Consider the following 18,127-nt stretch of genomic DNA (forward strand, 5'->3'; position numbering starts at 1 on the left):
TGAATTATTCCTATGCCATCTTTCTTTTCTCTCTCTTCCTAGCTCTGTCTCTCTCTGTCTCTCTCCCTCTGTCTCTCTCTCTCTCTCTCTGTCTCTCTCTGTCTCTCTCCCTCTATCTGTCTCTCTCTCTCTCTCTCTCTGTCTCTCTCTGTCTCTCTCCCTCTATCTGTCTCTCTCTCTCTGCCCCTCTCTCCCTGTCTCTCTCTCTCTCTGTCTCTCCCTGTCTCTCTCCCTCTATCTGTCTCTCTTTCTCTCTGCCTCTCTCTCTCTCTCTCTCTCTCTCTCTCTCTCTCTCTCTCTCTCTCTCTCTCTCTCTCTCTCTCTCTCTCTCTCTCTCTCTCTCTCTCTCTCTCACACACAATGTGTTTCCTGTAGGGAGCCACCTCAAGCGTATTTTGTCAGTCTGTTGTGACAGAAACAACATAGTCTTGTGGCTGGTCCCTGTATGGCCCCAGACAGATAGGAGGTTGAGCCTCTGAGCTGGAAGCTTGTAGCATAGCCACCGCTCACACCCATGATCTTTCTGCGTCGCTAACCCTGCAATGACCAAATTAAACCTTGGATGAAAAACGCCCGCTCAGCCCTTTTTTCAATCCAGGCATGACCTGCTTCTTAGTCACTTCAGTAAGGTCCTGTGCCCCAGGCTGCCCGGAGCACATCATATAAACACAGATTAAACAACATAAAAGATCATTCATACATAGCTAATGGATTTGAGTAATGCCCATTGTGCTGTCTTCCCTTTGGGCTTTGTGTGATTCTAAGATCTTAGACAGGAAGCCAAGCTCCATTCATTAAACACAGGGGCACCAGGAAGTGAGCACCCTACCTCTTTTGTTCAGGTATTGCACATCAGAATGCATCATGGGATCTTTTGTTGGCGTTATTAGCCATTTTGAGAGTACTCAATAGAGTTGTACTAATGTTAAATCCTAAATAAACGTAAATGTACAGTATCCTTAGCCACTCAAAACCTTGTTTCGCAATGTCTCACATGAGAAACACTGAGACAGTTTCAAACACGACAATTTCACCCCATTATGACAAGTAATGAATAACTAAACAAGGACCAAAACACCATCATTACTATTATCATTATTATTATTATTATTATTATTATTATTATTATTACTATTATCATTATTATCATTCTTATGCTCCTATGCTTCCAAAATGGAGGCGGTCAATGTAATGTGACGTCATGATGTACAAGCCCTACTGCTCAATAAATACTGTGATTTATGCTTATATAGTGTATAGTAAAGTAGATAGTACTATATATTTAATGATGTCATTGAAATCTAAATAATGAAACCAGATATCTAACCCAGAGTCTCAGTGAGGCAAAGCTAATACATGATACAACAAAAACAACTGCCAGCCAGACTGAAAGACAAGGGAGTACAGAGAGAGAGAGAGAGAGAGAGAGGGAGAGGGATAGAAAGTAAGAAAGAAAAAGAGACACTGGGGCCACAAAACTGCTTTGTCAGTAGCTGCTTCACTACTGTGGAGCTAGCATAAAGATGTGTATTGCAGCCATGCTTCCAGGGCAAGGTCATCATTGCGATATGATTGTACCCTTGTGTGCACGCGACCATGTGTGTGCACGCGCGTGTGCAGTTCTGTCATCATAACTCATCATGATCATGATCGGACGGAGCGGTTCTCGTTAACTCTCCCTCAATCCTCCCTGCCTCTTCCCTGACCCCCAGGTGGTGAGCCTCAGTGAGCTGACGGGAGCGGACCACCCCCTGGAGATAGTGTACTTCGTGGAGGGTCCCAGCGGACAGAGGGTGCCCGCGGTCCAGTCGGCCGAGCTGCTGAACAGCCTGGACGTGCAGAGGGCTGCCATCGTCCTGGGACACCGAGTGCAGGGCATCCTGGCACAGCGTGAGTACCTTTGCCACACACTGCACGCCGGATCCAGGTTCACACATTTCTCCCCACGCATGAGAGAGTACCTCTGGGTAAACGGGCTAATTAGTGAATCCAGATGGTAACAAAAAACACATGGGAACGCCACAAAGTCCAGACGTGACCAATGGCTGACATTTGGGGCGGCAGGATGCTTTCATTTGGTCCGAAAGCGTGCTGTTGACCCTGTCTGGATGGACTGATTACCTGTTCTCTGAAGGCTGGCGAAGACTTCAGAAAAACAAGAGCATGAGTGAAGCTATGAGGAGGTGAGACATTGGACCTGTGGTCTTGTGATTGATGGGGCAATCCCATTGGTTGGTAGCCTCGCACAGCCAGACCAGAATCAGATCATTAAGTCTGAAAAGTCAGCAGTCACTCAATCTAACTTTTCTTGCGTTTGGATAAGCTTCAGCCAGTCAGATCCTTTATTTCCAACGTAAACACCTTGAGTGCCATTTTGAACTCCAACCTTTTTAGCTTGCATTTAAATTGATGAAAAATTTATTTCCATCGCTTAATTAAAAAATCGGAGCGTCGTGAACATCAACAACCTTCGCTTTGGTTCACTGATCCGGCAATTTTGTGAGGAGCCAAAGTGCTCACGTCGGGTTGGTTCAAGTCTAATTTCCCAACGCAAAACCTGAGGTCAGCTAGCAAGATTTAGGTTGGCTTCACAAGGTTAATTGGTTTGGCCAAGAAGGCTATAGTACAAAGACACAGTACAGCTCAGTGGTTATATGTAAGATGTTAGAGCCAGCTTTTGTGATTGGCTGTGCAAAATGTCATTTTAAAGAGCGACATTTTTTTTTTCTTTGATTGTTTAAATGTTCAGTTGGAGTTAGAGCGGGTCATCAGAGATCCTTTGTCACCTCCTGGAAAGTATCAAGTATATTTCCCTGAGGAGGTTATCTTAACCCTAATCCGGGATAAAGAAGTCCTACTATGTTATAGCAGGATTTATGGGGGAGATGGCACAGAGCCTAGGCCGGAACTCAACAACTGTTATGCCTTAATTCCTGTTTTATTATCAAGATATTTTACCAAAGAGAAACACAATTTCAAAAGAGGATTAAGATTTCAGGAGTGGATTTTAATGTGTGCATTTCTACAGTGGCCGTTCTACAGAGTGTTGATTTGAAACCTTTACAGTCATGTCTACTGAGAACGTTGGTGTAAACCGAAAGTTTACTTGTACTGTCCGAGTTTGGTTTCGCTGTTAGCCAATTAGATCCTCTCAGAACCCTGCCTCCAAGCACGAAACCGAAACCCATTTGAGCTGGTCTGCCATACGATTTTAGATTGTTCATCTATAGTCTTGATTTGTGAAACTAGCTAAACCCTAACCTCTACGGACAAGCAAATCTATTGGTTCCTATAAGGAAAGTGAGGTTGGAATATAAACCACTTGTCAGGCTGTAGTTGTGGCTAAAAAATGCAGTCCATGTATTGATTTACTTAAGGTCCACTTAAAAATGTAGATATAATGTATGATGGCCAATGAAACGACGAATTAGCATTCGAGCTGAATGTCTACCCATTAAATATATAAACAACAGGGTGGAAGAGTTATGACAGCCACCTTAGTGACTGTAGCCAGGAGTCTCCTCACGAAGGACCCCAGAAGAGGGAAGGTGGGCTTATTACGATACTAATGAAGGATCACGGCAGTATGGGCTTAGAGACATCACCCATGCTGTTACCACACAGCCTTATTTCTTTTTATTTAACCTGGATTTAGGGTTACGATTAGAAAACAGCAAAACAGCCTGGCAAGACAGACATAACTTGGGACATTGTTTTCCATCAAGGCTTTGATTAAGGATTTACCGTACCAAGACAAACCAGAGGTTGACCTTTCAGGGCATTCAAACGAAAAAAACCTCTAATGAAAAGAAAATAAGAAACGGTTAGTCTCTGTGTTTTTCCCTGCCGTCAACATACACTTTCTCTCTCCCACCCTCCCTCTCTCCCCCTCCCTCTCTCCCACTCGTCCCTCTACCTCCCCCAGCCGTAGAGAAGGTCGCGTCCCAGCCCCCGGACGCGGAGAACACGGTGCTGTGGATCGTCATCGGCGTGGTCGTCCCTCTGCTGGTGGTCATCGTCATCGTCTCCATCCTCTACTGGAAGCTTTGTCGCACCGACAAGCTGGAGTTCCAGCCCGACGCCATGACCTCCATCCAGCAGAGACAGAAGGTACTGTCCCTCCCCGACCTCCAGCCCAAGGGGAGAGGCCTGGGGAACGCATTGGATCCACCCAGGGGATGTGTTCGGATGCGCTCTCCCTATGTGTATCTAACCACGACAAGGGAGAGAAAGAACACTTTCTGCTCTTTAAAGCTCTTTTCTACTCTCAATAGGACGGCTGGTCGCTCTTTATATCTTTGGGTTTTTTTGAAGTGAGGAAGGTGTTTTGAGTGAGGTTTTTTTCATTAACGGAGCAACCCTACTTTAAAAGTGGGATGTGTACTGGTTCTCAACTGTCACTTTCTTTAGTCCAGTGTATATTTTATGACATGTAAGGCTTCGTATACATTTTGTGTTTTTTTAATTCAGTTATATGTCTGTACCAACAACACCATAGACTAGCTTTCCCCTCTCACTCTCTGTTATCTTTTTTCCCCAGACGTTATCTTAAGTGGTTTTGACAGCCAATTCAGTCCATTCTCCAACTTTATTTAGAACAGAGAGATAGTTGTTATCAAGGGCCCTGGCTCCTGTGAGTCTGTTCCCGTACCAGGGATTTATCTCCAACATCTCCACCCATGGCCCCACTTCCCCCCATGGGTCCTCATTGTTGAAACATGTAGGACTTATGTATGGTATAGGGTTCTACTCGCTTGTAATACTGTTACACGTTGAGAGGAGACCTTTCCGTTTCCTCTGGATGAAATATAGAAAACAACCTAGAGATTACATTCAATCATATTTTATGTATTTTATTTAAATTATATTATGCCTTCATGTCGATATCATAAAATATTTATGAATATTAAAATACCAGAAGCCAGAACCAATGAACTCGACTAGGAACTCTAGATTTCAAGTTGACCTAGTATCCGCATTACAAAGTGAAATGTATTGAGATCGGGATGAGATCAGTGGAGTGTGCTACTCCAATCCAATATCAAGCAGCCCAACACTCTGCTTAGATACAGTGCTTAATCCATCTCCTGCCTGGGCTGTTTGTCCTCAGCCGCCCTCAACGCACCTCTTGATAACAGAAGGGAAAACACTGGTAACTTCCATGGTGTTAACAAGCCACCAAACGGTCAGATCACTCATCTTTGACAGTGCCATGTCTGACTGGTTATTACACCTACTCTTTCTAATGTGCCCAAAAGAATTCAAGGTAATGCTGCTTTGCCACACAAACTAATCACCAATCACTTGCACCTGGTTGGTACTGCGACCTGATGGGTTACTAATCAGTCTTATCTAATTCACTTGGATCAAACCCCATGATTGATGACTTTAATCAAAACAGTCAATCCCATCCCACTGGCCTTCATGGGCCCCCATGGAGAGGATTTAGCAAGTCACGAAAGACACGTCGTAACCCTGTCAACTACCATAAATACAGTTTCAGTAATAATGTCCAGATGCGGACAGTGGAAGGTGTGTGACTCAGACTGTCTATGTTTATGCTGAAAGAGTGAAAGAGAGAGAGAGAGAGAGAGAGAGAGAGAGAGAGAGAGAGAGAGAGAGAGAGAGAGAGAGAGAGAGAGAGAGAGAGAGAGAGAGAGAGAGAGAGAGAGAGAGAGAGAGAGAGAGAGAGAGAGAGAGAGAGAGAGAGAGAGAGATAGAGACCTCTGCATCTCCTCTGTAGTGTAAACAGAATTTAGTCCTCAAGCCATTTTCAGCCTTTCTCTCCCTAACACACCGGTGCTGTCTCCATCCACACACAGTCCAGAAGCTCATTCGGGGAGTCCAAGACCACACTTCCACAGTCAGGCATAGGGTATAGTGAGGAGGAGGAGGAGGAGGAGGAGGAATATGAGGAAGAAGAGGAAGAAGAGGAGGAGGAAGCAGAACGGGGGAAGGTACATCATAGTATCTGGTAGCATGTAGACGTAGTAGAAGACATTGCTAGTGCAGTGTTACATTTACTACCACACTGATATTACATACTGGCTCTATATTAACTTATGCCATTCATTAATAGTGTAGGTAATATATACTGGCATCTTGTGGAATAGTCTAGGCAGAAATTGAAGAATAAGAATCTTTGTGTTTTTGTTACCTTAGAAGAACCTCTTTTTAGCTACATAGGGATAGATGGCTAAATGCAATTTTAAGTGTAAGCTATGACCTAAAGTCCTATAGACTAAATAACTTAATACAATTGATCAATCTATCAAAAAACCCTCATCACTTGAGACTTGGCTGCTTGATGCTGTCGTAAACGATGACATCATTTTGTAATACCTACTGGCACCTTACAGGCCAGTGCAGGCCATTGTAGCCTCACCAGTAGATGCCTCCACTAATTACTACACCATGTACCTTTAAGTGACTTAACAAACGACTACCAACTTTTTCCAAGACTCCAACCACAAAAACAAATACTATCCACTTGGTTGTAGATGTCCCGACTCTAGCTGTAGCTCATACTGGATACTTGATACCTAATGCTTTATTAATGACATGCAAATACTGAGGGGAGTATCAGATGCTATCATGTTAAATGTAGTATGACGTTCAAAACACAGCCTAGCGTAGCCTAGATACCCCTAGCTCCTTTGTTTTCTTCATTTAGATCTACACAAAGCTATAGTCAACTATTGACCTTTGCTTAGGCAGTGCAGTTCACCATGTTTTTTTCCCCACAATCACTGCCTTCACCCAGGGCTATGAGCTTCTAACCAAACGGATCAAACAGCCACCACCAGTACCACAACGTGCCGTACGTAAGATCAGCACCGAGGAAGAAGAGGAGGAAGAAGAAGAAGAGGAGGAAGAAGAAGAAGAAGAAGAAGGAGAGGAAGATGAGGATGAAGAAGATGAGGAAGAGGATGATGACAAGAGAAAAGAGGAAACAAAGAAAAATACAGTTGGGGTGGAAAAGCCGGTGCAAGATCGCACACCCACTGCCAGAACCCGTCAAAAGACCAGGAGGGAAGAGGACTCGCGGTACAAAGCTAGTTCCGCGGGGCGAAAGGCCAAGGAGGAGGTACACTCTGTCGTCATAGCGACCAGAGCTCCTTTTCAGAGAGCACACCCATTTAGGATAGTCGACATTTCCCCCAGATGATGATGGCTACTTACTGGGCTCAGTCAATCCACCGTGTCGGCAACATGATACCGGCTCATGGGGCTTTAATACACATGGGCGGGATGAACTGCGCACTCTAACGGGCCATCATCGCCCAGTAATAGATACAGTCGTAGTAATAGATGTGATCGGAAAGGCTGAAGCGCATCAAGATAATGCAATGAATGAAGCAGTAGGATCCGCCTAGCTCCCCTCCTTCCCCTGGGAGGGATGTTCTATTCTGCTGCGTGGTGATTCATAACTAGTGGTTGTGTAGGAGATGAGCATTAGTTTTGTGAATGGTGTGCTTTAAAATAGCTGTGGTATTGATTTCTGGGAGTGTTTCTGCCTTGCAGAAGCTCAACGTGTTCATATTCTGTGAGAGTGAGGGAAAGAAGTGTGTAGTCCAACACTAACACATAAAAAGTCGTGCTGACATTTATGTCATCTCTGACACTGGCATCATATTCCTCTTTTTATTCCAAAAGCGATCACATTGTATGCTGATTTGAGTACTGAGAACAAAGAATGCTGAAATGTTTGCTAACTGAAAGACACACATATATCATTTTCCCTTTCACCACTATGAAGGCTGTTTCAGCAACACAAAGGCTTCACACTCAAATAGCCTCACAGTTGTAAATCCCTCTCCTGCAAAGGCACAGTGGTCAGCTACTGACTCAGAAATCACAAAGCAGTTTCGTGCCCCCCATCTCTCTTTCTCTCTCTCCCTCTCTCTCCGCTCTCTCTCTTGGTGTGCTCCCTTGTCGTTCAGACTGGCTGGCAGTCTGCCCTTCTGTCTGCGTATATGTCAGTCCGTCTGTCTGTCTCCCTTCACATTTCCGTTGCGTCAGAACATTACGTCAATAACACCACTCTCCCTCCCGTCTGCGCTCAGCTGCCAGCCCCCACGGTGAAGGGCTTCGACTTTGCCAAGCTGCACCTGGGACAGCACGGCAAGGACGACCTCATGGTGGTCCAGGAGCCTGAACCCCAGGGGCCCCACCCTGCGCCGGGCAAAGAGGGCCTCTACCCGCCCGAGAACAGGGAGATCCCCGTCCCCACGTCCAAGACGTCCGTGTCCTCCGTCAAGGCGTCGCTCAGTGGCCGCCGGCGGGAGAGGTGGGTGGGAGGAGGGTCCATCTAGAAGGATGCTTGCTTCATCCTTTTAGATGAAGCAAGGCTCGTCCGACAGCCAGGTTTAGATAGGCCATCTGTCTTATGTCTAGAGATTTCCTTTTTTATCTGCCCATCTTTTGTATGAAGTGGGATGTTCTATGTTCTATGTCTTGTTTTGTGGGTCTTTGATATGTACTGTCATGAGCACACTGAAAAAAATGCCTAGCAACTTGTACAGAGTTGTATGGCAGTATTGAATCTTGAATCTTAAACCAATGAAGGGATGAATATAACCAGACAAATTGGTTTTCTGGTTATATGTGCTCCATACAAGAGTAATGATGCCATTTGAAGACCATTGAAGGGTTTCAACATAACAATATACTAAATGCGCTATTAGTGTGCAAGGACGGTTTGTTCCTGCTTATGCGGTTGTTATATTCATCATCCAAGTACATTCACCTATTTCAAAGTACCATTCGTTTTGTTGTCCTTCGCCTTGATGCAGAGATGCCTCTTGATGCTATTATTTAGATTTCGAGCTGTTGTTCCCAACTGTGTTTTTAAAGTAGTCTGAGCAGTGGTCGGCCACACAAAAGCTCCCGACAGAACCAGGGATTAATTATTGATGCAGCAGGCCAACTCCCGGTCATTCATGTTATATACCGTCCGGTTTGCTGGGTAACTAATAATCTTTATCAGTTGGAACAAATTGAAAAAACAGTTCTCCAAATGTTACTAGAGTGATAACGAGATATTATATAGCCTTAAAATGTGGTACGAAGCGTTTTCTTTTTTATGGAAATTGTTAAAAAACACAATTGAATACCTAATATATTTATATTCGAGGCCTCCTTCATGCATACTGGAAATGCCAGAGTTACAGTTGAAAGCATTGCGTTTTCCAAACTGGCATTTCCTAGATAGATAGCTCCACGGATAACACTTGTGCTAAAAGAGATGTTTTATGGATGACACTGACGGTAAGTGTGTTTGTGAGTTTCTCACGTTTTCCATTATTCATGTGTGTGTGTGTGTGTGTGTGTGTGTGTGTGTGTGTGTGTGTGTGTGTGTGTGTGTGTGTGTGTGTGTGTGTGTGTGTGTGTGTGTGTGAATGTGTGTGTGTGTGTGTGTGTGTGTGTGTGTGTGTGTGTGTGTGTGTGTGTGTGTGTGTGTGTGTGTGTGTGTGACTGTGTGTGTGTGTGTGTGTGTGTGTGTGTGTGTGTGTGTGTGTGTGTGTGTGTGTGTGTGTGCGTGTGAGCAGGATCTCGCCGTCGGACGGGGACTCTGTGGTGAGCGACGGCTCCAGTGGGCGGGACTCAGGGGAGGATCCACGGCGAGGACAGGTCACGCCCAGCGACAGCAAGCAGGCGCGCAAAACAACCATCAGTGTTGCAAACGGTAACGTGACAATGGCAAGAGTGGCCATAGGAAGAGGTGTGGGAGGGGTGTGTGTGTGTGTGTGTGTGTGTGTGTGTGTGTGTGTGTGTGTGTGTGTGTGTGTGTGTGTGTGTGTGTGTGTGTGTTTGAGTGTGCCTGACTGTGCCTGTCTGTGCAATAGAAGAGAGTGGGGATATGGCCTGCAGACAGAAGAGACAATAATATGAGTAGAGTTCAATTGTAGGTCAACTTTTGGGAAAGGAAATGAAGAAAAGGCTTTGTCTATATCTGTCAGTTTACCCTCTCTATATAGATATGTATATGTGTGTAGTGAGAGGCACTGGAAGGCCAGTAAATGAATGGGTCTGTGCAGTCTGCCGACCGGCGAGAAGTAGGGAACATAAGAGAGCAATGGCTGTTGTTAGTGCATCTGACAGCCTGGAGATGGATTCTGGCCTGCCTCTGGAGTGACATGAGGCCCGGTGTAGCATGGAGAAGCAGGGCCAAGACACAGTCTGGAGCTACAAGCCTAGCAGCTTTCTGCCCCATTCTCTCCTCTCACCCCCTCTTCACCCAGTCACTCAAAGGTTTCCCCTGATCTGAAGAAAACCACACCATACATGCTGTACACACTGTGTAGACATCACAGAAACAAGTGTTATATAAACCCTCCTGTTTAATATGACGTATTGAATCAACAATGAATCCCTGGGATATGTGCCCATCCTGTCACACTGTGTAATTTTTTAATTATTTGATTAGAATCTACTGCAGCTAATCGGTGGGATATAAACACAACACTTTGATCACCAGTGGATTTCACCCTCTTTGATGAGTCATAGCCCCCCCCCCCCCCCCCCCTACTCTGCCGGCGGTCTCGTTCTCCCTTTTCCTCTCCCTGTTTCCCCTTCTCTCCCCCCCGCTCTATCTCCCTATTCCTCTTCCACTTTTCTATCCGTTTCCTTTTGTTTTCACAGTTATACACACAACCCAGTGAGGTAGCACTCTGCTAAACTTTGTGCTCATTTCTTCATCCCCAAGGGAACAGAGTTCTCCATTTTGCACTCATGTACAACATGGCCATTAAATGTAATTCTCTTGGTCTCTCTTAGCTTGTCATTCTGCTTCCCCTTCACTTTAACTCCTGTGTCCTTTCTTTCCTTTTCTTTTTTTTTTTGCAGGCAAAAATAGAATCGGTAAGAGTTTCTCCTCTGTCGTTCCTAGCACAATGACCCATCCCCTAGACCGCAGTCTTGACCTTTAGCAGCTGCTTGCCTGAGTCTTGTTTCCGCTGTTCTGCTGCCACTTGATGCTGCTGCCGTTCTCACCATCTATCACTGTCCGCCGAGCTGCCAGTCACAGAGAAAATCCAATAACTTTCCCGCATAAAAAGCCAGACAATTTTGATGTTGAAATTGGGCACACTGTGTAAAAGTAGTTCCCCTTCCCTTCCTCTGTTAGCGAGATAATGTATTCATCATGTTTGCTTCACCCACAATGTGCTTCGTAGTGTCGCAAGTGAAGGGAATGATGTCATGCAGAAACTGTTTGGTCTCAATGGGTCTGCCCCCTGCTGGAGAAATCGACTCATTTGAAGCCAGCATGCATATATGTCTGTATATAGGGCTATTTCTTAGCTTATGATTTCTCCTGCTCTGTCTCTCTGTCTCTTTCTCTCTCTCTCTCTCTGGCTCTCTCCCTCTCTCTGATTCTCTATCATTCTGTCTCTGTCTTTCTCTCTCTCTCTCTCTCTCTCTCTCTCTCTCTCTCTCTCTCTCTCTCTCTCTCTCTCTCTCTCTCTCTCTCTCTCTCTCTCTCTCTCTCTCTGTCTCTCTCTCTCTCCCTCTCTCTCTCTCTCTCTCTCTCTCTCTCTCTCTCTCTCTCTCTCTCTCTCTCTCTCTCTCTCTCTCTCTCCTTACAACAGGACCCCCGCCCATGAGTGGTTCGGAGCAGCTGTCCTCCACGGCGTCCATCTTCGAGCACGTGGACCGTATGTCCCGCTCCATGGAGGCGAGCAGGAGGCTGCCCAACAAGATCCAGCTCATCGCCATGCAGCCCATGGCCGTCCCCCCACTGCTCAGGCCCAGCGTCAACGGAAAGATACCGGTGAACCCCCACATGAACAAAGAGGTCGGCCGCCTTCTACGTTAGAGACAAACCAAATCAATAAATTCCAAAGATTCATATTTTGTATATTCATACATTCATGTTTATTGTTTTCTAAAATCTGCTGTAGGGATATTTTTTAAGTTTTAAGGAGGGAGCAAAAAAGAGCAGGAGAGGATAATAAATAACCCCCTCCTCAAGATAAACGAATGCCCCCTTCCTAAACGTCCTCACTTCCTCCTTCCATTCACACACCTGTAGTCGCGCTATGATTACAATGACTAAGTTCCAGTTGGTCGACTTGTTCTCTATATACGCCACTACTTGGGTACAAATCTGTCTCCCTCTGTACTGCACTACATACGACCCATATTCCAGCGTGACATAAGTGTACATCTGTTGGAGACTGGTTTGCACACTATATCCCATGATACATAGTGGTTCTCATTGTCGTCGGAGCCCTCCGATTGGGAAGGTTGAGAAAATATTTATGTTGAGCATTAACTAACATTGTGGCACTGGGCGTGCCTTTTAATGGTGTACACATATCATCATGGTGTACAGGCTAACCAGGTTGCTAAGGAGGGGGGGAACTCACTTGCTCACGGCCCCACCGTCTCCCTTCAGATGCAGGTGGCGCTGAGACACAAGTCGGAGATCGAACACCACCGCAACAAGATCCGCCTGCGTGCCAAGAGGAAGGGCCACTACGACTTCCCCGCCATGGAGAACACGCCGTCCAACGGCTTCGGAGACACCAAAGACCCGGGCCGGATCTACCAGAAGGCCCGGCAGCAGATAGACCGGATCCTGGACCCGGAGCTCCACATCCCCTCCCTCTTCACAGAGTCCAAGAAAGGGTGAGGACCCCTCCCTATCCCACCCCCAACTCTGACATACAAGGACAGCTTCACCATTTTTATTTTGCTATTACTATGTTCTAGCTTCTTACCAGGCATGAAATAAATACATCATTTGTATCACGATGCTACATAAATAAGAAAATCATGAGAGTTATGAAAGTGTGGCCAAATATATTGTATCAGATTGTTCAGTATGCTAACAGCGTTAGCATATTCATCTGGCTCCATTAATGGAGCCAGATGAATAACTTATTATCTAAATATTTCATATTTTGACCGTGTAGAAAAAAGGTGAGGGTAGTGGTGTGTTTGACCCCCCCTCCCAGAGGTTTGGGGTTTGAATCCCCCTGCAGGTTAGCAAGATGCCTGACTGTTACCTGCTCAGTCAGAACACACTGTAAGGTGCTTTGGATACAACAGAAGCTAAATGGTCAAATAGGAATAAAAAATACACACACTACACAGCACTCATGTTTAACGGTGTACTGTAGAATGTTCCACTGTCCGGTAGAAAGTTTAAGATCACCAACGCTGGGTCTCTCTCTCTCTCTCTCTCTCTCTCTCTCTCTCTCTCTCTCTCTCTCTCTCTCTCTCTCTCTCTCTCTCTCTCTCTCTCTCTCCCCCTCCCCCTCCCCCTCCCTCCCTCCCTCCCTCTCCAGGGCTCGAGGCCGGCGCTCCCCGAGGCAGAGGAGGAAGGACCAGCTGAGCGCGGGGCTGGCGGACGCAGACCGGGACCACCTGATCACCAGCGACAGCGACGCCGTCTACAGAAGGGGTCCCGGCGTCAGCAACGTGGCCTTCGTGGTGGGTAGTACCTCCCGAGGAAGGCCCAGCCTAACCTCAGTCTAGCTGGGGGTGGACAGGAAGGTCCAGCAGGGCTTAGGGTGCTTGACCCAGGACCATCAGGCTCGGACCCAAAGGTTCTCGCTTTGAATCCTGTCGGCCCCTGTTCACATCCTTCAGCAAGATGTCTAACTCTGTCAAATACCTAATAATACTAAATATGATCAGGTTCCGTGTTTGACAGTGTTTAAAAAGCATACTTAATCGTTAAGTATGCTATGATGACCAAATAATAGAGACCTTTAGAAGCTATAATCAATAAGTGTTGATAAATGTTATCCTCAGGCGGTGTCACCTTCATTTATCAAAAACCGACTACCAAGTGTGTGTTGGTGTGCCTGCTCACTACATACACTGACATGGTGGAGCAAACAGCACCCATATGGTTTTAGTGGCGTGTAAATATAACAGCAGCCTCCTGTCCTGAGAGAAACACATCCTTAGCACATGTGGTTAAAGTGTGATGTGGATGTGTGATGCACTTCCACACAGCCTGAAACGCTGTTGCTTCTGATTTCTGTTTTCCATCGCTTTAACGTTGACTCGTTCCCCTCCCCCCCTTCCCAACTCAGTCGGACCCCGACCAGGGCTCCCCCGCCCGGAGCCCCTCGCCCAGTGACGACGTCTTCCTGGGCCCCTCCTCCCCGCCGCCGGGCCACGCCCCCGCCCCGCCCCCCTACGCCCCGCCCCAGCCCTCCATCGAGGAGGCGCGGCAGCAGATGCACTCGCTGCTGGACGACGCCTTCGCCCTGGTGTCGCCCACCTCGCAGGGCAGCGCGCCGGGCGTCACCCTCCCGGGGGGCGGCGGCGGCCCCCACCACCCGCCGGGCGCCAGTCCGCCGGCGGCCCCCGGCTCCAGGGCCTGGGGCTCGTCCCGCCCGCTGCCCCTCAGCTCCTTCCCCGGGGTGAGTAGCGATGGACCCTTGCGCGGTCGGTGTACTTCACCCAGAGGAGTTCATTGAGGCTGTAGGAACGAAAGGACCTGACTGCAGTAGGAAGTGGAACAAAGGCATACCTCCTGAGTTACTTTTTTGACCTTTGGCACCTCAGTGGAAAACCTGATTTCACCCGTCACCACTGGTATGCTTGGTGACCCAACCCCAACCGCTGTGAGGAGAGAACAAGTTTATCTGCAAAATAATTTCTTTGCTCCCGGCCAGTCGGAATATAATCTATTTCTTTTGAAGTAGGCTTCCGGCTTTACCCTCCCCCACTGCCAAATCCACCCCTCTCCTACAGGTGGTACTCCACGGACCACATGGGGCAGGGGGGGTTTTGGTCCTCTGTAAGCCCTGCGAGCCTTCGGCGGATTGAGACCTTGTAAGCTTCAGTCAGTCAGTCTCTCAGCGTCGCGGATCCCCCTCTACCTGTCTCACTGCGCAGGAAGCCAACGGAGTGCAAGGTTTCCTGGGTGTGCGTGCCGGCGGGGCTTCAAAGCACACCCCCTCCTACTCAGTGGCCCTTCTTCCCACAGCGGGGGCAGACCCTTAGATCCGCTCGGTCTTTACTCCTTTTCCACTACGCGTATCGGTAAAGGGTTCTTCCATCTGTCGCTGTCCCTCCCCCACCAGCCACCGCCGCCCTGTGGCCTGTAATCCCCGGCCGACTCTCTCCAACAGCCTCTTAGGACCGGCTCGGGGGTAATTCACCCCCGTGTGTAAGCGTGATCAGCTTTACTGCGCTGCGCAGAACCGCTTATTCTGCTCAGAAAGGCGAGGCACAGGGGTTGCACTGCAAGGAATTAATGATACTTTGACTCATGTCATTTGAAATGACATGTGCATGTACAACGAAATATAACGTCCAAACAAGACAGCAATTGTCACTACGTAGAAATGTGATTAGGTTTTTGTGGTTTTATGAGATTAAAGTATTTTGAACATACTGTATGATTCTCCTATCCCATCAGACACATTGTTTTAGGGAGTTCTCTAAATATCAATATTTTGTTGCCATAAAAGTCTCTTGTTTAATTTGCAACGGTCGAGCGAGGTGATACATTTGTTCTTACAGGAGGCACTCCTATCAACCGGAAGGGGAGCGAATCGATCCAGCGGGGAAACGTAATGATTCTGACCACTGTTCTGGGCTCTGTTTGTCTGCCCTCTCTCCTTGTAGCCCCTCACCATCGCTCAACCCCCTCACTCACAGAGGTACAACGACCTGGGTTTGCCCCCGAGCCTCCTACACCGGTGAGTCCTGCTGGATCCCATTAGATTTGCCGCCACCCCTTCACACCACAGACACCAAAAGGCTTTCCCATTGATCTGTGTCCTGTTTGGCCTCATTCCTACCCCTGAACCCGGTGGACATGGGTTTTTTTCGCCGATGGGATGGCTCCGTTGGGAGGGAGCGTGCTGAATAATTGAAGAGGGAATCATCATTATTTCATCGGTCTAATGGATCCGATCCAAGCATGGAAACTACTTAATGTCACACACTGTTGTTGGCTAGGGTTGTACACCCACACCCACAATCCAATAAGTCTATGCCAGTAGTAGGTTGATGACACATTCATGCTCGATTCAAATGTCTCTCTGGGGGTCCATTCATTCTGTACCTAGTGTGATGATAAGATAGGGTATCACCTTATTTTTTGTGAATTGGTTAGAAAATGGTCCTCAGAGTTGAGTCGCATAATCTTAAAATCATACAGTATTTTCAAGAAAAAACATGCAAAGTCGTCCAATCATAAAGTATTTGATAAAAAACATAAAAGATAGCACGGCAAATATTCTCCCCTCCCTAAGTACAGTATAAAGCATAATTTGGCCTTATTAACCTGTTTGACTCTGTTAAGGTACTGCCTATCTGTAACATAAGCCACCTCCGGATCCCTCTCTGTGTTCCAGACAGGGGCTAGGCTCCAGCTTCCTGCCCTCAGGGGAGGCCCCAGGCGCTGGGCCCCCACTGCAGCCTGACAGCCTGTACCCTAGCAAGGGCCACTACGCTGAGGAGCAGCCCTTGTCCGCCAGACCACGACCAGTAGGGGGCACTGCAGGTACGGTAACCCGAACCCTCTCACACACTGACACACATCCAAACACACACACACAGGGAGAGTCTCTTTCGTACTCGCACTGTAAATCAATGTTCCCCGGACCCATAAGCTAGTTTTACCCATACTTCTCAAGTCAATCAACAGGCAGAGAGAGCCCTCATCGATCGGGGTCTGGAGCAGTTTGTTAACGGCTGGGTCTTGGATGAGTAGCCCCAGCCCCCCAGTCTTCACCCAGAGCCGTAAAGCCGTCAGACCTAAAGCCCTGTTGAATTATTGAAGTTGACCTTGTCTGCTACGATGATTGAAGTGGGAGTTTGGCATCGGCCGCGACGCAGTGCAGAGACTATGAATAATGTGTGTGTGTGTGTATTGTGTGTGTGTGTGTGTGTGTGTGTGTGTGTGTGTGTGTGTGTGTGTGTGTGTGTGTGTGTGTGTGTGTGTGTGTGTGTGTGTGTGTGTGTGTGCGCGCGCCATCTTTCCTATGAAGGCTCCCAGCTCCACCACCTGACGCAGGTGGGTCTGTCCAGCCGCATCAGCAGGGGACCGGTCGGACAGAATGACGGCTGGAGCCATTACCATGACAACGACTACTCCGCTCCAGGCCATGGCAAGGATGCGGTGAGTCCCGCTGACTGTGTGTAGATTTGACTAAAAGCGTGTGTTTAACACTTCCAAAAATACGCTGTGCCGTGTGCAGGCAGGTCATGTAAAGTAGGGTTGTCCCACGCCATCGCTGATTGTGAAAGCTACTTTAGAGTTTTTTGTCTCCCATGTTTTCGCACATCATTCAGCTACAATTCCTGGTCCATCCCGACCAATCACTGAACATCCCCTGTGTTTTCCCCCAGATGACCCGGAACGGTATCAGGGAGCCCTCCGCACCGCCGGCCCACCAGGACACGCCCGGGCTGGGCTACCCCTCGGCCCCGGAGCCCCTGGACGCCGGCCCTCCCACCCACTCCTCGGCCTCCCTGATCAAGGCCATCCGGGAGGAGCTGCTGCGGCTGTCCCAGAAACAGGCAGCGGTGTCCAGCTACCACAGCTGAGGCGCCCCCGCCCCCCCCCCCCCCCCCACCCCCTACCACCACCCGGACGCACCGGGCCCTAGTGGACCCCAGCCGCTCTCCGCCTCACCAGTCATGCCACTACCTGCCCTTGCCTTGGTCCTCCGTCTGCCTTTGTCTGCTGATGCTTCCCATGGAAGTCTCCTGACTGCGAACGGCATGCGGGGGTGACCCATGCCTGTGCCCCGGCCCATCCGCTAGACTGAGGAACGCTAGGCAGTCGCCGCCAGGCGTATGTCCCACTGACGTACAGAGGGTTGAGTCATGGGACACATTGTTTGATACGGTATTTTAGGACGGTAGCGCGATCGAAGCAGGGTCAAGGCTCACTGCTTGTGAGCTGCGGTGTTGTGGGCAGCATCGAGAACATTCTTGTGAACTTAAGAAAGACAGGGGACACAACAAGAACATTCTGAGCAGTATTTTTTGAACCACGGGCCTTTCGGAGACGTCTCTCCTTTCGTCAATCACCCTGGCAAACTACTGTTGTCTGTTGTTTGCAGTTTGAACGCAACTACCATTTGTATGTTTTGCTGTGTTTATTATTATCATAACAGTAATGATAGCAGTTGTTTAGGGAAGG

General features: G+C 47.9%; 1 protein-coding gene across 1 annotated transcript in view; it reads left to right on the forward strand.

The window, feature by feature from the left end:
• The window catches only part of LOC130389557 (UPF0606 protein KIAA1549-like), a 34,914-nt gene extending 17,388 nt beyond the window's left edge, over positions 1-17,526 (forward strand). Inside the window, exons 10-21 of the mRNA XM_056599388.1 lie at positions 1,713-1,890; positions 3,926-4,110; positions 8,067-8,290; positions 9,552-9,688; positions 11,592-11,797; positions 12,401-12,633; positions 13,296-13,440; positions 14,052-14,384; positions 15,598-15,671; positions 16,332-16,480; positions 16,968-17,098; positions 17,329-17,526. Of these exons, the coding sequence (XP_056455363.1) occupies positions 1,713-1,890; positions 3,926-4,110; positions 8,067-8,290; positions 9,552-9,688; positions 11,592-11,797; positions 12,401-12,633; positions 13,296-13,440; positions 14,052-14,384; positions 15,598-15,671; positions 16,332-16,480; positions 16,968-17,098; positions 17,329-17,526 (2,193 nt within the window). The remainder of the gene's footprint in view (positions 1-1,712; positions 1,891-3,925; positions 4,111-8,066; positions 8,291-9,551; positions 9,689-11,591; positions 11,798-12,400; positions 12,634-13,295; positions 13,441-14,051; positions 14,385-15,597; positions 15,672-16,331; positions 16,481-16,967; positions 17,099-17,328) is intronic.
• The last annotated feature ends 601 nt before the right edge of the window (positions 17,527-18,127 follow it).

The sequence above is a fragment of the Gadus chalcogrammus genome, chromosome 9 (assembly GCF_026213295.1).
Source record: "Gadus chalcogrammus isolate NIFS_2021 chromosome 9, NIFS_Gcha_1.0, whole genome shotgun sequence".
Classification (NCBI taxonomy): Eukaryota; Metazoa; Chordata; class Actinopteri; order Gadiformes; family Gadidae; genus Gadus; species Gadus chalcogrammus.